This window comes from Ixodes scapularis, unplaced genomic scaffold, assembly GCF_016920785.2.
Source record: "Ixodes scapularis isolate PalLabHiFi unplaced genomic scaffold, ASM1692078v2 PGA_scaffold0__279_contigs__length_252992795, whole genome shotgun sequence".
Classification (NCBI taxonomy): domain Eukaryota; kingdom Metazoa; phylum Arthropoda; class Arachnida; order Ixodida; family Ixodidae; genus Ixodes; species Ixodes scapularis.
In genome coordinates, this window is record NW_024609835.1 from 65217094 (window position 1) to 65238557 (window position 21464).

The following is a 21464-nucleotide window of genomic DNA, read 5'->3' on the forward strand; positions in this document are numbered from 1 at the left end:
GCCGGGATAATTCATAACCGTAGGCAAACAGTACAAGCCCTTTCAAAGAAGAAAGAAATGTAATAATAATGAGCATATTGCGAGCAAAATGGGAAAATGTGATAGTGGTAAAACTGCCACAGTAATGCAGCTGAAGTTTGTCTGAAAGCGGCCATCTTCACCCACTGTCGAATCAAAAATGCCGTCATTTTAAGGCAGTAATTTAGGTGAGCTCATAGCGCGCTACGTATTAATTAAGCACATCTCTTAGTATTCTGACTTCCGGAAAGTAGTTTTTAATTTGTTCTCGTAGATCAGTGCTATCCCCCGCATGCCGCCAGGTTTTATTCATACAGGTTGCGCTCCGCAGTTTTACTTTTTTATTAGGCCTAGACACGTTTTTATTCCTGAGGTTCAAGTGCAGCACGGATAATTAAACTATCTTTCAGAAACGGCATCGTTCAACGTTGTAACAATTATTTTTCGTGGCGTCAAGGGGTCACATTCACAAACCCGGCAGTGTGAACATCCACAATGCAGTGGTGTTTCTCGCTTTTTTGCGTTAAAGAAATAAGTTTTTATATTCGCGATCCTCTGGAGCGGTATGTCGTATAACATAATTTATCAAAGCAACAGATATCGTTTGGCTATGGGAACGTTCGAAATATTTCTGTTAGATAATCGTAACTACCACAGAAAGGAGTTGATTCCTGTCTGAAATAGCATATTTTCGCACTCAATTTCGTAGCGTCATAAGCAATAAACACATCTCTTACTTTTCTAGTCTCTGGAAAGTAATGTTTATTATTGTTTTGTAACTCAAAGCGCGTGCTCAATCATGCCACGTTTTTTTTTTCTTCATTTTTAGGCTCCGTTATACCGTTTTTAGTTTTTATCAGGGCCAAACGCCTGCGTATACCACCGGACCCTAAGTATAGTACATCAAATTAAACTAGCTTCCTGAAAAAAGTGATGTTCAGCGTTGTAAAATTTATTTTTCGTGGCGTAGGCGGTCACATTCTCAAATCCTCTGCAGCTAATGTTCTTCACCGTATTTTTTTTTCTTGCGTTTTCGCGATAAAACACGTCAGCCTTGCCATGCTGGGATAAAATACCCTAGCGTCGGCAGTCATTTAGGAAGGATTGATCAACGCAAACATTTCCACTCGCTATCCATGAATTGCCACAGTTTGTCAGAATCTCAATGACTTGACTTAATAGTGAAAAGGACGAAAAAAAAACAAAAAACGATGCCGGTCAGTAAACGGATCTTCCATGACGGGGCTCGCCAGCTTGAACACCAAAGCGCCGATGCCGGCCAGTCACTGAACTTCCATGTAAATACTGGCCATCAAAGGATATATTAGCTTTCACTTCACAAAATAATTTTTAATTTTTGTGATTGTTTTTGTTCAGATAAATTCTGGATCACCGTTAATATGAAACATACACTTAACGCCAATGTCAAACCGGTCACATTGTTTTTTTCTTTCTGTGTTGTCTCAAAATCGTTACTAGCGACGTTTCAGACTAAATGAATACCATGTTTTCTTTTCCGCCAGCTCTGCATGACAGTCAATTTACCTCGTTTCTTCATATTGGCTACTGCATGTCAGGAACATTGGTGGTTTTGATAGAACCGAATTGGATGGACATCTGAGAATTCTAACTTATTAGTTATTACACTGAAGGCGACACGTACTGACACATGTAGCGATGTAGGAGCGTCATAGATTTAGAAATAGACTTTTTTTATTATAAGCACGACTAATGATTCCAACCAAGTATCCTTAATCCTAAAGTTAGATTGAACGGAAATCGTATTACCAGATGCACCACTCGCTGAAAGTAACTCTGTCAAATTGCCACAATATTTCAAGATCCGTCCTCCAAGTCATACGTGAGAATTTTTTTTTTATTTTTTATTTTTCGGCTAATATTGGTTAAAACCAGTTACCGGTAAATACTTTACGGTTACGCTTACGGTTACGTGTTTTTTTTTAATTTCAAATAACAATTTTGTTTCTGTTACGGTTACTGAAAATTTTCGTTCCTAAATGGTTTTCGGTTTCGGTTACGGTTTAAATCCCTGCTTTGCGTAGCTAAATTGATAAAAGCCCGTAAAATTGCCTGCATGTGCACCATAATAGAATGCTCAGCATGCAGGCATAAACAAGGAGACCGCAGAAAAGCTGTCAAAGATACTGAAATGACACTTCCCGATTGTGTGTACATCTAGCTGTGGCATCGAATTAGTTCTTGTTTTTGTTTGTTTTTATGTGGAGAAAATTCTATAAAAAAATTATTTGACAGTTATCAAGCAATTATTTAAAAAATAACTAAAAAATACCAAAACGTTGTTTAAGCATAATAATGAATAAGTATTGCAGAGTGCATAAAAATTCTAGATGGAATCAGATGGCAATGACTTGCACAAAAATCGCCGTGATGTCGCCTTTTTGGCGCCGCATATTAGCTGGCTGTCTTCTGCGGTCTGAGCTTTGATCGACGCAGCAGCCCGTACGTACGGTATCGGGATGGATTGTTTGCACCTTGATATTTCAACCATATACGCTTGAAAGTCTTCGGCATCAGGTGGCTGATCCGATTTTCTTTGGAACAAGATATGGCAAAGTATGGTTTGTGCAAAGCGGATATTTTCAGTCTAGACTTTGTCCAATTTGCCTTTTAACCGAATTTGACAAAAAATGGTTTGTTCGAACCGCATATTGTGTGTCTGGAATTCCTTCAATTGTACTTTGAACCGGACTCCAAAAATCACGGTTTGATCGAACCATTTAGGAAAATCACGGTTTGTGTGAACCGGAATTTGACTGTCTGGAATTCCTTCAGTTTGACTTTGAAGCGGATTGGGAAAATCACGGTTTGTGCGAACTGGAATCTGTCTGTCCGGAATTCCTCCAATTTGACTTTGAACCGGATTAGGAAATTCACGGTTAGAGCGAACCGGAATTTGCGTGTCCGGAATTCCTCCACTTTGACTTTGAACCGGATTAGGAAAATCACGGTATGAGCGAACCGGAATTCGCCTCTCCGGAATTCCTCCAATTTGACTTTGAACCGGATATGAAAATTCACGGTTTGTGCGAACCGGAAGCCACCTCTCCGGTGTGACTCCGGTTTGATCTTAGTCCGGATTTCACTTTCCGGACTGATTTCAAACCGTTATTTTTGCTAGGGTTGTTGTTTATAAAACGAATGATGCATCCTTGATAATATGACCCAACTTTATTTTGAATTTTTATTTTTGTTTTAGTATGCTGAAAGTGGAATCTATGGAGAGACTTGGTCTAAGGTAACAGAGGAGTCTAAAGAGGGTGCACCCCAAACAAAAATTTTAACAAGACACGAGGTCTCCTTTCAAGAAGTAAGCTTCCCAATTTTTTCTTTACACATACATTAGATAACCTGTGCGTTGCAAGTCCATAAAGAGAAGGATCTTAACTTTTGTTATGCTTAAAATGGCTTAGGAAGAATTTTCCAGCATTAGATAACTACATTGAACTAGCCGAAACTTTCAATAACAGTTTCATTAGTACCGTACAAGCCCTGAGGCAAAAGATAGCGGTGCATGTAAATGAGGAACCGGCTGACCGAATTGACTGCGTAAATTCAACACATCTACCAGAAATAAATGAGTACGATCTCATGAACATGATTTATTCAATGTCAATAACGTAAGTGCCTGGAATAGAAAAAACTCGTATTAGGGATTTGCGCTACAATTTTTCAAGTCTAAAACTGGTCCTCCTCGCGATAGTTAACGGATGCCTGACAACAGCAAAAATACCGGAAGGACTACAATTGTCAATAGTGAGACCGCTAAACAAAAAGGGTAGTAAGAACGAATTAGGAAACTATAGACTGGTATCAATATTACCAACAATTGCTCGCATTCTCGAAAAATGGGTATAAATATGTATGAGTGGCTTGTGTGAGAGATTTTCGTTATTGAACGACGGGCAGTACGGTTTCAGGCAACAAAGGAACACTATTTCATTACTTGAAGTTTTCTCGGACTCTGTTAATGAAACGCTCGAAAATAATAAAGTAGCCCTTGCCTTGTTTTCGGACTTGTCCAAAGCATTTGGTACCATTGATCACGCACTCCTCCTATCAAAGCTCAATAAGCATGGTTTCAGGGGTCCATTTCAGAAATTCTTCACTGATTACTTTACAAACAGGTTTCAGATGGTTAAAATTAGAAGCAGCACTAGTACAAAACTCAGAGTCGATTGCGGCGTGCCACAGGGTAGCACAGTAGGTCCGTTTTTGTTTAATATGTATGCGAATGACCGATGGTTATTACAACTACGATCTACAATGTTAGAGAACGCGAATGATACTGTTCTATTACTACCGCATGACAACTATAACCAGGAAGTTCTGCTGCTTCAAAGCGATATATATATATATATATATTAGTTAACTGGTTCTCAAGTAATCTCATTTCTGTAAACGTCAATCAAACTAAATTAGTCTGTTTTCGTAATCCCCATAAACAAATTACTCCAGTACCAAACATATATATTCACCTCCATGATCATGCTCAAAACATTTGAACGTGTAGACCATCACCTTATGACTCCTCGGTTAAATATATAGGGTTAATATTTGACCAACATCTCCTTTGGAACCAACAGATCGAATATATTATTAAGAGAATGCGGGTGGTATCGGTGTATCTTTACAATCTAAGCACCTCATGTTCTGTAAACTTGTGGAAAACTATTTTCAGATCTTTAGGAGAATCAGTTATCCGACATGGAATTACGATATATGGAAATTGTTTCAATTGCAAAAAAATAGGGAATTGATAGAATTATAAAATATAGTGTAAACAATATTTCTTACGGATCAGTGTACGATAAACTAGACCTTGAAGAAAAATGCGCGCGTTAGAAATATTGTCATTTAGTCAGTTTCATAAATATGTGATAATAACACGTAATTACTATAGTACAACTTTTAAACAAGACGTAAAAAAAAGAAAATTACGGCGTGCAGATAGGTTCAAGGGCCCTAAGATATAAACAAATTATGGAAAAAAGTTAAAACGACACTATGTCCCATCGATGTCCAAGAGTTTGCAAGTGTCTTTACTGAACTTATCATCCTTTCGTGCGGTAAAACGGAATGTAAGAGAATGGTGCCTCACGCTCGCGCAATACTAATTATATAAATACTTAGTGCGTATTCGTTGCCCACATTCCTACTTTATTGTTGTTTGTTTGTTTTGTTTCTCCAGTGTTCAATGTCTTACGGTATTTTGTTGGCTTCCTGGTCCCACATACAAGCATCTTTGCTTTCGTGTACCAGCGCGCTTACACATGCATTTTTTCAAAGATAATAAAGCTATTATTATAAATATTATTATTATTATTAATTATCTCTACATGTACCTGTACATGTGTCTATAATGTTTCTACCGGTCTACTGTGATTTACTATCTCTATCCGTGCCATGTACAAAGTGACTGACTACCCGCCGCCTCCCCTCCCCTACACCGGACAACTATGACTGTTTATCGGTGTTTGTTAACTAGATGTATATAATCGCTTACTACCTGTTCCGGGCCATCTCCCACAAGCCTACTTTGGCTTTGACTGGCCCGAAAATATAAAAAAAAACATGAAAGTGGAATAATCATTATCATTATCATTATTATTATTATTATTATTAGTAATATTATTATTATTATATTAAAATACATTTTGATCCATCCCTTAAGTTGTAAATAGCATCGATCTGTCAAAAGGACATAATTCAGCACAGTAATTTTATCCAGCCAAAAATAAAAAAAAGCAATATTTTGCAATATGCTGGCATTTTGCATGCCCTGCTGAGAAAATGTAATGTTTTGGTATTTGGCCATAGAGGTTACCTGATTTTCTCCGCCCTCCATTCCTTGTGGTATTACGCAGCTTGATAGCTAACATATTACTCGACAGGTATCCAAACACACTTGATTCACTTCTGAAGCCTGTCATCAAATGGAGACAGAATTGGCTGAATACGCTGTGCAACTATGCTTTGTTTCCGCCTGTTACAATGCCTTTATTTACCTTTATTTAATAAAGTAGTGTGTTTTCTTTTTTTTTTTTTTAATTGCTTGGCTATTTCCAAGCATCTAATCATAAATAGTCAATCAAAACTACGTTGGCTTATAAGCTTTCTTTGTGGATCCTGCCTGTTTGTACTATTTCAGTCCACACCGCCCATTATAAGCCAATTTAGAAGCGACGAGCGCCGTTATAATAAGCCATGCTCTATCGCTCGTGCATTGTCAGCGAAATGACATACTATTGCGGACAATATGAGTGGAAACGCCGGAGCGCGTGGCCTTCGATACATGCAGTGCTACCTCGAGGCTGATAAAACTAGAGCGGAGGGGTGTGTGTGCGCTTACTCCGATCTGTACACCAAATACTTTACTATGTGGAATGCATCTCACTCCGGGGAAGTACAATAGCGTTGGCCCTTTAAGGTTTCGTAAAGTGTAAACGGCTACGCGCCGCAAAATATGGGATTTGCCCCATTGAACTGCGGGTGGTGGAGAGCGCTATCAATCGTCGTGAAAGTGGCGGGTCAAAGCTCTTGACTAAGAGTTATCCAGTCTCCAGTAGACGTTCCACACTCGGTTTGGTCGAAATGTCGCAGATTTTTTTTACAAACAAAAAATAGAACAAAATATGTTTTGACATTAAATTAAAAGAAACGTTTTTTACTCGTTACCTGTAGAATTAACGCGGTTGAAGATAATTGGATACAATCAAAATGAAAAATGTATGGATAACTAAAGCTTCTAAAAGTAATAGAACCAGTATAATCCGACGAGTTATAAAGCTTTGGTACAGTAATATTTCGAAGATGCATTAGTATTTTTACACGCCACCACCACTCACAAAAAAAAAAACTGAATTGTTCTATACTCCGTTTCACGATTACTTGGCGAACGGCGGAGGCTACGGTTTCAGCGACCCAAGAAGAACGTCGAAGCGAGGCAAGTGACAACGCGTAACGGACCCGCGTGTGTCACTGCGCCAAAAAACCGGCTGTCATCTGCTGGCCAAGAGTCGTCTGCTTCGAAACCAATTAACTTCTGATGAACGTCCACTACCGTAGCATTGCCGTCTGTTAGAGTAAGAAGCTCTTCGGGAATAGTTCATGAGGCAACCGGAGGTGCAATTTACCCGCGAATCTTTGGCGTTTGCTAATGCCCGGGCAATGTTTTGAGTATAAGCAGTTGATGACACGACTGCGATCGCCAACGGCCCCGACTCTACAAGGAAAAAAAAAAATCGGGAGCGGATACGGGTGTTGAGTTACATTTGCAGTTGAAATATAATTGAAATCCATATATTCCTCAATATTTATTTCTTATTTTTAATATATTCTCAATAGAGATGGAATTAGTCGAGTATAATTGTCGTTAAAGGAGAAATTAATCACTACTTTTTGTCGCGGACGGCGCTCTACTTGTCGGTAGGGTAGGCCTCCGTGGCGTCGACCATTGAGTGATACGAGGTGACTTGCTTCGACGCTCTTATTGGGTCGCGGGGGCCGCAGCCTCCGCAGTTCGCCCAAATTATCGTGAAACGGACTATGGTCAACAGTTCACGAGACAAACATAGGATCAAATTACCCGCGAATCTGTGGCGGATGCGAACTCCAGGGCAATGTTTTCAGCGGAAACGGTTGATTACACGGTGGGAATGAAACAAAAACAAATGAAGTTTTTTTGTTTTGTTTTTTTAGTTCGTTTTGTAAACACGTAAATATAAATGAAACCCTCCATTTTTAATTCACACCGATCAAATTAGTGGAAAAAGAACATAAAACATTATCATTTATGTCTTCAGAAAATTTAGAATAGGTTAAACACATAAACCAGGTTGTCAATAAATTATGCAGAATTGTTGGTGTACTTATTTGTTGCAGAGCTATTCTCGCCCCCCAAAAAACCACAAAATATGTCATGAATTATTTAAATCCCAAGTAGCTTATTGTTATCACGTTTGGGGAAGGACCACAGAAACAAATCTTAATAAAAGATTATTACAATATTTTCTTAGCCCAATCAGAAGCGCTATTTTCTCCATACAAAATATAAATATACACCAATTTCATAAGTACCTTTTGACTCGGTCATTTAGTTTTACTTGCCCTGAATGCATTAGTTTTCTAAAACAAACATCACGATTGGTCAAAAACATGCCCGCCATCAGCACCCGCTACTCCGAGGAAGGAAAAGTGTTTATGTTTCGTGCGAACTAGAGTTACGAGTTTTTAAAGCATAACCTTCATAGCTCAACAAATATCATGCTGTGGCGTGGACATTTATAATATAAACCCTAAATCATTGCACTGACATTTTGCATAGAATTTTTACAGCGAAGCTGTGATGTGCTAGGATGTGGACAAAAAGCGTCCATAGATGTTAGCGAAAAACTCCCGTTTAAAAGGCGCTCCTGCATTCATTTGGTCGTGGCAAGTATAAATGTAAAGAGGGGGCAACCAGCGTTAGTCAACTTTCCTTGGCATTATTAGATAGTGAGGTCCTAACCCCGTGTTATCACGGTCACTGACTTATCTCAGATAAGAGTACGCTGTGACGAGACTGAGGGCAGAACGCGCCGATCTAACCTTCTTTTCTTTCGCTTCCGCGATGCTGATAAAGAGACTTGGGCTCAATCCGAAAACATTGTCCTCGAGGTGTGTCTCGAAACATTGGTTATAGAGCTTACAACATCGTGTATTGAAAGAGCTCATCGCCTTTATGTATGTATGTGTCTTTATTCAATCAGTATAGCAATCCGCCGTAACGTCGCTGTAAAACCTAAAATAGCTACCAATCAAGGGCTGTGTACCTTTGTCTCTTGACGTAGCCATTTCGTAGCGATGTTATCAGTTACCCTTTGGACTCGCCATGGGTAGGCCGCGTGTTGTTCACTCTAAAGAAGAAGAACGCGCCTACAAGGATCGTCGGCGCGCTCAACACCGCGAATATTTACGAAAGCGTCGAGAAGCCGAACGCGCAGCAGCCCAACGTGTTGCGGCCGATGGTGTGGGTCCATTGGCTTCGATTGTTCCCCCACTCACCGACGAAGAACGTGCCCGTCTAGAGCGTCAGCGGCAACAAAAGCGGAAGTATGAACGTCGTCGCTGGGCGAAAATGATCGACGAAGATCGGGCCACCGATGTCAAGCGGAAACTAGTCGCTTTTGTCGTAAAGATAACAACTTCGCTGGTCGTCCATCTTCACGTGAAGTGGATTTTTTTTTAATGTAAACCTGTGAAACCTAGCTGTTTTATGTATGTATTTCACTTGTTGCCCGTTGCAATAATCTCGGCAGTTATTTTTGTATCCCCGTAGCTTTCTGCCAAAGTGCACAGGGCCTGGACCTCGTCAAGCCGACATCCGTTGACTTTTTGTCCTTGGCTCCGGCGTCTCCAACCGGTACAGATGCAAAGATAAAAATTAATTTTCTTCTTCTTCTTCTTCTTCCTCTTCTTCTTCTTCTTCTTCTTCTTCTTCTTCTTCTTATTATTATTGACATACCGAAATCCACACGATCGAACGTATGTGACTATCTTACGCTTCTTTCTAACCACGGTATTTCTCCTATTATTAACGTACCTACGAGAGAAGAGTTTACAAAGGGAAAGCTTGTTTTTTCGTGCCTCGATCATATTGACATCAGGAGTTCAGGGGCGTCTGTGAAATCTGCAGTCATCTCACAAAAGCTGGCTGATCATTATTTTGTGGCATGCCAAATAGACTGTGGTATTGTATCGGAAGAAAACAAGAAGCCTTCAAACCAGATTGCTATTATCCACAGTCACGTTTTTGACAAGTTAATATCCTCATATGATTGGGAACAGTTAGTAACCACCGCGAACTGTCAGACTGCCTACACAAAGTTAGTTGATGCCTTTGCGCATTTTACGGAGAGGAGTATAAAAGTTATTAAGACAAAAAAACGAAGACCGCAACATCTTTGGTTGACAGCAGATATTATATCGGAAATTAAACTTAAAGATATCTTATGGGCGCGTTATCGCCGGTCACCAAATTCCCAAGATATAAAATTACAATACGCAAGCCAGAGAAATCGAGTAACCGCTCTCATACGCTATGCGAAACGGAAACACTACCAACGTAAGTTCTTCGACGCACGTACTAATATTGCAAAAACCTGGTCTCTTGTAAATGAAGTAAAAGGCGGCAATACGCGGAAGTCTATCGATGAGGTTATTGAAAAAAACTTTAATTCTAATATGCTTTCTGTGGCGGATAATTTCAATAGTTTTTTTTGCTTCAGTCTCCGGCATATCTGACGATGTAAATGTTTCGGCGGTAAATCTGGAAAAACCCTGCCCAAATTCTGCCTTTCTCCCAAACATGACTGAACAAGATCTTCATATGTTGTTGTTTAGCTTTAGGCCTCATAAGTCTCCTGGTATAGATAATATTAAACTTACCGACTTGCTTCGCAATTTTAATGTCTTAAAACGTGTTCTCCTCCACATACTAAACGGAATTATAGACACCGGAGTTTTCCCCAAAAATTTCAAAAGCGCAATTGTCAGACCTCTTTATAAAAATGGTGCACGTGACATTGCAAAAAACTATCGTCCCATATCTATTCTTCCTTGTTTGGCATTGGTTCTCGAAAAACATATTTTTAAAACATTGAGCGCCTTCCTTGACAAATACGATATTCTATCACCTAACCAATACGGCTTTATCGCAGGCCGCAGCACCATCTCGGCACTTGAGGATATGTCTGATACTTTACACACCTCATTCGATAATAATCAGTTTACGTGCGCACTCTTTCTTGATCTGTCAAAGGCGTTTGATTCTATCAATCACCAAATACTGCTAGAGAAACTTTGCAATTACGGATTTCGGGGTCCATTTTTTTCGTTGCTTCAAAACTTTCTGACTGACAGATCGCAACAAGTATTGGTTTGCAACAAAACAAGCGCCAACGTATACCTACAGAAGGGAGTACCACAAGGCTCGGTCCTGTCCCCCTTGCTGTTTAATCTTTACGTGAACGATCTCGCCCGATCAACATCAGGATGTACAGTTTACCAATATGCAGATGACACATTGTTGCTATCTACTCATATCAGCCTGCGCTGTGCAATCAACATGCTACAGATAAATTTTACAAGAGTCATGAACTGGTTTGAAGCAAATCGAATATCTGTGAATATGCAAAAAACAAAACTTGTCTGTTTCCGTAACCCACTCAAGCGGACATGCATAGACATACCTTTTATATTACATTCATCGTCTTGTGTCTCTTGCAGCTGTACGCCTATACCATACGTAAATAGAGTAAAATACTTGGGCACTTATTTCGATAGCGATTTAACATGGAATACACACTTGGATTATTTGGCTAAGAGACTACGAAATATATCATGTTTATTATATCTCATCAAAACCTTCCTCCCAATCTCCGTCAGAAAAATGGTCGTTAATGCTACCGCGTATGGAGCTCTGCGATACGGAATTACAATCTTCGCAAACTGTTCAGCTCTTTGAAGAACGAAAATAGATGTCATTCTTAAGAGCATCGCCAAAAACGTTGCCTATGATCCCAAATTAATACAGGATGGTGACGTATTCGCATCAGTGGGCCTACCGCGTTTTCTCCCTCTTTTTCAACGATGTGTCATCCTAAAGCATTATTGGAATAGCCCGTTTAAAACGCCTCATTTTGTTCAGCGCCGTATAAGAAATAGTGAACGCTTTATAATTCCTCGAATATACACCAACTACGGAAAGAGTCTACGTTCATTTTACGTGCCTGACATCTTCAACAAATTACCAGACGTTTTTAATCAACTCACCTGAAATCACCTGAAAAAAATGTGCTAGAATACATGTATGCATTTTTTTTTTTTTTTTTGCGAATAACATTTCGAACTTTTTGGACCTTTCTTCAGTTGGTGCTGAATCCACATAGGCATTTGTTTGTGTCTTTATCCGTGTCTATGCTGTGAGTACTGTGTATTCGTGTATCCGTGAACGCATCTGTAGATCTAAATTTGGGTATATATATATATGCCTCTGTGCATCTTTGTGTGATATATGCCTGTATACACATATCAGGTTTTTTTTTTTTTTTTTTGCAAACATTTACTTTTTTTATTACTTTTGAAAGTGTACATTGATTTATCCATGTGTTTAAATATTACTTTGTCATGAAGGATGGTATAGTGTAGTTATAGCAATCATCTCTGTGCTTCTTATTTTGCCATTTGTGAATTATTTCAAATATCTATACTGACTGCCATTTGTGAACTATTTTTGAACTTCTAAACTGACTGCTATGAGCATACCAAGAACGCCCGTCTACCACTCACACTGGCTAACACCACTGCTGGATCGTGTCACACAAGCCAACCCTGGCTTCGACAGACCCGAGTCTAACATAATGAAAAAAATCAAATGCTGGAATAAAATAAAATATTATTATTATTATTATTATTATTATTATTATTATTATTATTATTATTATTATTATTATTATTATGTATGCTCTATTTCTCGAGCAACTCCTTTCTGGCATTCAAATAACATTATATTGTTTAAAAAACAATATTATAGCTACAGTTGCGGCCAGGCCGACCCGGCCTAATGCCTCGTTCACACTTGCGAACCGGCGGCCGGATTCGCGAGAATTCTGACGCCGGGCGACGAAAGCAGGCAGAATTTCCGGCGGAGAGCAAGATCGCTCTGGGGACCAATTTTGAACGCCGGAAAAAAAAAAAAAACCTTCGCTCGCTTCAAGCCAATCGGAACGCGCGGAGGAAGTGGCGCTTGCAGACGTCAGATACCCGCTGACGAGCTGGCGACGATGACGACGAGACGCGCGCGGACAAGGAGGAGGTTTGGGAGCCCTCGCCAACTCTCGCCTATTGAGGAAACTGCGAGACGCTGGAGCCGCGCACTCCGCAGGCGGCAACAAATGTGAACGGCCCGATCTTTTTTTTCGGCGAGCGAATCCAGTCGGCGGCCAGTGCGTATTTCACAAGCGTGAACGAGCCATAAGAGCCGCAAAACAAAGAACACGACTAAACTTCCAAGAGCCGCGGGGGGCGGGAAGGGGGTTACTTTTGTTTAGAGCAATTAACTCAACTCCAGCCACTTCCAATCTATCTGAGTCAAAAGCTGTCCAGCTGTACGTAAGGTAGCAGTAGCAAAAGACTACCAAACCGCAGCCTGTCTTTCGATTTCAAACGCGTTCCACTTCTTTTTTGGGGGAAATAATCGTGTTACCAGAAGAAAAAGCACAAGATATATATATATGTATTTTTTTTTTTTGGGGGGGGGGGGGGGGTGTGCGTGTGTTTGTGTGTGTGGGGGGGGGGGTAGTCGCATTTTAACACGCGAGGAGCCGCAGCTTCGCCACCCCTGGGGTTGCAGAAGTCGCTTTCGCAAAAGTGGTCAAACCAGCACGTTTTGACCTGCAGCGAACTACCCATTTCCTGCAGCTGGAATTATATATCTTATCATTTATTTGAAAGTCATCAAGTCAGAACAAAAACAGGACTTCATAAAAGCTGAAACTTACGTGCTTGTTTCCCGAGGGAAACGAAAGGAGGGCAGGTCTTTTTCTTGCTAAATGAGGTGCTTGCAGCCGGTAACGTAGCACTGCCTTCTCCATTATTAAATTTCCGCACCGTCTCCTTTTTTAACCCTTCTACAATAGTTGCAAGAACACCGCATGGCAACCGAAAAAATATAACGCCGTCAAGCCTGCGTTTGTCGGGCCTAACCGGACGAGGGAGGAAGCCGATCCCGACAGCGCGTTGGCGCCGACTGCGTAAGCCTTGGCGGACGCAGACATAGGATCATACCGCAAGGGGAGGATATGGCGCAGCGCGCTGCAGCTCTAATGCAAATGGACAGAGTGGACTGTATCTCCCTAGTAAAATATTTGTGCACACCCTCGCGCTGTTTTATCAGCCTCCAGGTAGCACTACATGAACCGAAGGGCACACGATCCGGGGTTCCCGATCATACTGTTCAAGATAATGCAATACGGCACGTATTAAGATCACTGAGCCCTTCACCAATAACTCGATACGTTTTACACTTTTGCAAGGTTGTCTATGTAAAACAGGGTTAGACCAAGGGAGTGGTTGGATGAAGCTTTCATTAAAGCACATCAAAGACATTTTATCAAAATCAGTTAGCGATGTTCCTCTTGGCGCACATGAGCCAGTACCAGCGGCCGAAGAAACAAACTTGGCTACCAGTAATTTTTTATTAAAAATTGTGGTCCGTGCTTCAAGAATGAGCATAGTATTCTCAATACAAGCTCAAAATAAAAAAAAACACATGCATAAATTTGGAATGAAAACCTCGTTCATACCTTCAAAAACGCTCTTCTTCAACCGCAACTTGCAGTGATTGTTTTTAGAAGTCGTTACGATAAATTAATAATAAAAGCATATTTAAACAAATTGAATATCATAACAATATAATTCTTGAATTCAGCAGTGCTTATCTTCCTCTTCGGTTAGAATCATGTGTATAATTAGAGCGCACGTTTTGTGAAGCGCTCAAAAAGTGGATTCGCACTTTACAGAGAGAGAATTTTCACGTCGCGGATTTCCAGTGAAACTCTACCAGGGCCTGCCGCGATACGTAGCTTATTCCAACCAATTTGCCGTCGCCCTTCCCTACCAAACTGACGCGCTGACTTCTGTGATATATACAACCGTAGTCGAAGGTATGAGATGGCTGGGTGTTGGAGCCGGACCGATATGAACCCTGCGGGCCTGAACGCAGCTTTAGTGCCAAAGAGTTCCGAATTCCAATGAAGAAGATGCTGCAAATGTGAAAGCATGCGTCAGACGATGCATTTAACAGTGTTTGGCTAGCGTGAAACCCCGCTTATTTTTCAAAAAGTTTTTTTTTTTTTTTTTTTTTTTTTTATAATGTGTCGTTATCATGACTATATCAAAACCAAAAATTTTTTTAACTAAAGAAACGCTTCGAAATATTGTATTTCAGGCTTCGATGGCATTTTCTTCCGCCTAGAAAAATGGCCGGCCTTTGTTCAACGACAGCATCTGCTCTATAGTCGCTAGAACGAGGGGAATATATGCTCTCATGTCGCGTCCGTTCGGTTAACACAAATATTATTAGAAAACGTGATTTTAATATTTTGAGGTATGTAGCAGTTTTATTTCGAGAAAACAAATAAGAAACTGAAAGCATATATTGTTGTGATTGGTGAAATAAATGTAGCACAATGTGTGACCTAGATACGTGTTCACTAATGATATTACATCATTGCTGCAAGCTGAATAATGCGTCAGACTCGCGCTTTATTTCGTCAATTCGTATCTCACAAATAATGAAAAAGATGTTTAATATTACAAAATATGCTTATACTTAGAAATAAGGCTGTCTAAGAACGTTTATTTGCGTTTTATAGAAAAAAAAAAGAATAACGGAAGCCTGTGTTATTTTGAAGAAAAAGTGAAGTGCATTATTCGCTTGAGACGTTACTAAGGATGTCTGCCACAAAATAAAAGAAAACAAAAGCTGGTAAAAAAACAAACATTATGTAGCAACAAATAATGTTGGACATGTAACCCTGGAGCTAGGAAACAAAAAGGGACGGACAGTCACGATACCAGATCTCCTGCCTACTTGCTTTAACTTCAAATAATGTTCAGCCGTCCCTCCTGGGCCCTCTGGATATCCTATGAACAATAATACTAAGCACTTAATGTTAGCTCCTGATAGTTATGTGCAGACATTTAAGTAAACAAGTGTTCTTCAGCGAAGAAAATTGTTTGCAGTCCTACGATTTGTATAGCTACTCTAATCGGCATTCGATTTCTCCCTTAGACTGAAGTCAAAGAAAAGACAAGTGGCAATAAAAAGGTATTTACGCCTATTCAAGTGGTAGACTACAAGGAAGAAATCACCACGCAAGAGGTGCGCATGAACTTCTTTTCAATGTCTTGTATGTGCGAAGCTCCTTACAAGGTGACGTTCATTATGGTGTTAACAAGTAAATTATTTTTAATGACCAATTAGTGATTCCCTTTTTACGTTAAAACGTTTTGTGTTTCTTTTTTTCTTGCGCTGTGTGTGAATGCAACACTTATAGTGATCTTGTGTCATGTATTAGAATATCGAATATTATCGTCACCAGCACGCCTAGAAGATTGATTATTATTGTATCATGAAGTTAATTCTGGTATTCAATAATGCAGTACGTCGCATACTTTATAACTACGATTCCGGGCTTCCCATATGTAGGTGTGGAGAAACTCGGTGGGTGTTTATCAGAGTATCGCAAATTTGGTTTTCATTGCAGCTCACCTCTCTAATATTGTAGTCTCCGGACGCTTGCGTTAGTTTCTCAGTGTTTTAACAGTATTCTTAAAATTCTCCGAACTTGCGAATAATAAATAAATAATATCCACATTAAGGCGTGTAACAAGGCACGGGTATGAATTTTAAGAAGGCGAAATATTATAAGTGTGCAAGTTACTGTTTCCACAACCCCCCCCCCCCCCCCCCCCCCGATATGAAGCGCACACCGTATTATGTAAACTCAAAGCAGGAACTAGGATTAAGTAAGTAGCCCACTCAGATACACAGATTGCGCTACATTGACCTTGTACTGGACATACGTCAGGGGCTACATGGAGCGTGGCACATGCGCATTAAAGTCGCTACCCGTGATACTCATAGTCGAACAAATGTGGAGCTGCAAACAAACATTTGACACTGCTAAAGAGTAATCGCGTAGTGTAGGAATATCTCTCAATGGCTAGTAAGCGCTATGACCTCTTATGTTTTTCGCAAGTCCGATTCTTGGTAACAACAATGTTTGTTTTTCACGCGCCAGTTATGTGTGACTCTATCACACTTTGTTTTAAAGAACGCGATATTGCTCATTGCATCGGTTCCCGTCTGACCTATCCGTAACAATAGAATAAAAAAAAATTAAGGACTTTTTATAAATAAGGAATACAACAAATGAAAAAGATGAAAATGTTTGTCAAAGTCGTTTTTTTATATTATTTTCTGCGCATGTGTCTAACAAGTAGTCGTTCGGTTGTGACTTTTCTACGAATTAAACCAAGACACCGAGACCCGTACCATTGCTCCGAGGACTGCTGTCGTGCTCTCAGAGTCCATTGTTTTCTCTGCTAATTTTTGCATTTCCCTTTTTTTTTTTCTTTTTTTTTTGTAACTTCTAATTTTATTAGAAAAATTCAACTGCCATGCTTTAATGAACTTGACACGACGCTCTCTGCGAATTGAGGGAAGTCGTACGCGATATGTTTTCGGGGTTTGCGCTAAGACAGTGGTGAGAGGCCGTCGCAAACATTCAGAAAATGAGAAGTGAAGCCTCAAGAATTAAACTCTTATTTTTTTTAAACGCTTATTAAAAATTGGCATTCCTTGAAACCATATATAACTTTTAAAACGCAGCTCTTAGGCTCCTGTTTCCGGGTTGTGCGGCGTCGGCGTGGGCACCGCCACCGGTGTAACCGCGCTAAATTTAATGGGAAAATATACGTCACGTGAGCTCAACACCAATTCAATTCCCCGCTATATCTAGCGTGAAAATGATGTCACATAACTTGGTGTCACGTCACCTATGAACAAATTCAGCTTCTCCGACAGATTTAGCGGGAAAATTGACGTCACGTGACCTCAACAGCAATTCAATTCCCCGCTAAATTTAGCGGGAAAATTGACGTCACATGAACTCAGCACCAATTCAGTTTTTCCGCTAAATTTACAGGGCGAAAATGACGTCACATGACTTGGTGTCACGTCACCCATGAACAAATTCAGTTTCTCCGCTAGATTTAGCGGGAAAATTGAAATCACGTGACCTCAACAGCGCTTCAATTCCCTGTTAAATTTAGCGGGAAAATTGACGTCACATTACTTCGTATCACCTCACCCATGAAAAAATTCAGTTTTTTCGATAGATTTACCGGGAAAATTGACGTTACATGAACTCAGCACCAATTCAGTTTTAATGCTAAATTTAAAAAATGAAATGACGTCACATGGTTTGGTGCCACGTCAGCTAAGTACAAATTCAGTTTGTCCGCTAGATTTAGCGGGAAAATTAAAATCGCGTGACCTCAACAGCAATTAAATTCCCCGCTAAATTTAGCGAGAAAATTGACGTCACATTACTTCGTATCACCTCACCCATGAACAAATTCAGCTTCTCCGACAGATTTAGCGGGAAAATTGACGTCACGTGACCTCAACAGCAATTCAATTCCCCGCTAAATTCAGCGGGAAATTTGACGTCACATGAATTCAGTACCAATTCAGTTTTGATGCTAAATTTAGACGGTGAAAGGACGTCACATGGTTTGGTGTCACGTCAGCTACGAACAAATTCAGTTTGTCCGCTAGATTTAGCGGGAAAATTTAAATCACGCGACCTCAACAGCATTTCAATTCCCCGCTAAATTTAGCGGGGAATCCAATTGTTGTTGAGGTCACGCGGCGTCAATTTTTCAGCTAAATTTAGAGGGGAACCTGTGAGAGGAGGGGAGCGTATGGGGCAGCAGGATAGGAGGGTACGCAGGAGAAAGAGGGGAAAATACGGAGGAGGAGGAGGGGTGGAGTGGAGGAAGAGGACAAGGATGAAAGGAGGAGAAGGTGAGAGGAGTAGGAGGAGGAGAAGAGACAAGGAGGAGGAGGAAAGAAGGGGAAGACGAGGAGCAGAGGAGGAGGGGAGGAGGAGATGGTACAGAGAAGAGGAGGGTATACCCTCTCTTCCGTACCTTCTCCTCCTCCTTAAGAGCTGCGCTCTAATTTCGCGTTACAGATATTTGTAAACGCCTTTCATTTTGTTTATTGAATGTACTCAACCCAACAATGTTAGCGAAAACACAATATTAGCTTTTATTTGCTAATATTGTAGTGGCAGACTAAAATTTAACCATCTGGTTATTTCCGAGAGGAACAAACAGAGCCACAAAATCCGTTTTAAAAACTCCAGCTTTTGTATGTAAACATAAAAAACTCTCACTTGTTCTCTTTTAACTGTATGGCGAGTGTAAATTATTTGATCGAATAATTCATTGCAGAACAAGGATGACTCAAACTTCAAGCAAGACGTCCGCCTTAAAAACTACTACGAGGTCGATTTCTCCCAACCAGGATTAGAAGTTTACGAAAAGCACCCCTGCCTTCAACGCCACAATTCAAAGTTATATACTCTTGCATTTGAAGGTATTACCGTAAACACTAATATATTATATTTGAAACTGTTTTTCTTGACGTCATAAATGAATAGAAAACAACCTTGCAATTTAGGAAAGTTGAGACCGGAAACTCCAAGAGGAGCTTATTTTGGTTCGTCATTGGGGTAATACAGGTTTCAAAGTTGATCGGCAGGCCTGTGTGTTTAACCTGCGACAGGTATTACCATTTTTTTTTGCCAAATTACAGGTTTCAAGCCCACCTTTTAATTATTTATGTATATTTTTTATATCTCTATATACCTATTCATCAATCGATCAATACTGTTTGCTTCTCTTGATGGCGATTGCAGGAGAGATTGCTCGATACTTATACGTATGCACAAATCCTGCAAGGAACACAATATACTTAGAACTTTGCCGAAGCTATCATTTCTACAAAGCCCTGATTATCCAATATTTTTCCAAATTTGAGTAACAGATAATCTAATAATAATATGACTAACACAATGCGCCTATTCTGTTAAGCTTTTTTTCTTTCTGATAAAGTAAGTTGTAAACGAACTTGACTATAAATACCTGGGTCTAAATACAATTTCGAGGTTTAAACTAGAAAAACATCGTGATTTAACATCTAAAAAGTCGAATTGATAGTATCACAATATTTTCAGCTTTAATTTTTAATTTGCACTGTACAAAACGTGGTTCCCGGTTTTGGAACGTCCAAACATCCGTAAATTAAACATTTTAGTTTGATAATTCGAAACAGTTGTCTTTGCTGCCCTAACTGGTCGACACAAAATATCCTGCCTCAAAATCTGTCAAACCATTAGAGAGACTCGTACAACGTAAAGCGTTACTAGGTACTCTTCACCGGAAACACAGTTACGACGTAGTTGCTTTTAAGTCTAAAAGCGAGTAACGTTTTTTTTTTGTTTTTTTTTAATATGTATAATTTTTTTACGAAGCAATGAGTAATGTCATTTAGTTACTTTTGAAGGGGATGGTGTAGAGCCAAGTTACCCAATTTAGCTTTCGCCCCAGCTTGAACATCTGACAACTACACAAAGATTGTCCCCTCTGTCCATGAATTCCTGGATTAAACTGTTATACCATACCGGAATTTGCCCCCACCCTGTCTTTGGCCTATTTTTGACCCATATAAGTATCGAATTCTCTCCTTAAATGAAGCTAGACATTACTGACACGCGAAAAATGGAAAAAAAAAATATCCTAAGAGGTTAACCGAAACAAACGTGCGTTTGCATGTAGGACTCTTGTTAGGAGGAGGGAACCATTCACCATTCTATATTTTGACGATAACTGTAGTTATAGTCTCGTACTTCGTGCACATACTTCTTCCTATGGCTTTTTCGCCTCGAAATTTAGAGGCGCGTGATCGGGGAAGAACGAGGTTGGCTAATTTGTGTTGTTTACGATCTCCTCCAGGAAGTTTCTAAACGCCGTTACTTGGTACTCCACTCCATAATATAAGGAATTACTCGTTCCCCCTCTTGAAAAGTCGTTAACCTGAAAAGTAACTACATATATGTAGCACATTACTCGTAGCAGGTTACGTATAATCTAAAATCTTAAAATGAGCATGGTGTCATATCAACATCTTTCCTTACGTTCTTGCTAGTTCGTGCTAGGCTTATCCACTTGAAAGCTCTTTCTGTGACTTTGTAACCTGTCAGTAAACGTAGGCTGTGATCTCTCTCGTCCTAGCCTTGAACCACATTCCCAGAACACCCTCGCCCACTCAGTCAGCAATGAAATAAATTACAATCAATTCTGGCTATCCCACAGTCACCCCGCGTGTGAATAAGCAGAACTATCTCAAAGGGCGTTCCAGGCTCCTTTCATGATTAGCATATTTAAATCAAATGTAGGGCGCGTTTTAAAGTTGACCTAGATTAGAAAGAATAAAACGAAACTCTCATTCTTTCTTTCGATCTCCCTGTCTCTTCATTTTATTTGTCGGGTGCAATTGTAAAGAAGGCTTTTCAGTTAATTCATCTTCTTGGTGTTTAAAGATATTTCGTCGTCCATTGTCCCGATTTCGTTTTATTCTTCCTGTGCCAAGTTCAACCCAAGTTGTAATACAGGACTTGAGGAAACACTAGTAAAAAAGCGTTTTTAAAGCATATAATGCTTTAAGCTAAAGCCTCTACTATGCTTCGTTTCATATTGTGCTGAGCCGCAGGGGAAGGCTAGGGGGCAGT

The 21464-nt window shown here is 40.0% G+C and overlaps 1 protein-coding gene across 1 annotated transcript in view; it reads left to right on the forward strand.

Annotated features, from left to right (window-relative positions):
• LOC120840581 overlaps positions 1 to 21464 on the forward strand; it is a 48271-nt gene that overhangs the window by 15572 nt on the left and 11235 nt on the right. The window contains exons 2-4 of the mRNA XM_040211154.3: positions 3257 to 3367; positions 15893 to 15982; positions 19126 to 19270. Of these exons, the coding sequence (XP_040067088.1) occupies positions 3257 to 3367; positions 15893 to 15982; positions 19126 to 19270 (346 nt within the window). The remainder of the gene's footprint in view (positions 1 to 3256; positions 3368 to 15892; positions 15983 to 19125; positions 19271 to 21464) is intronic.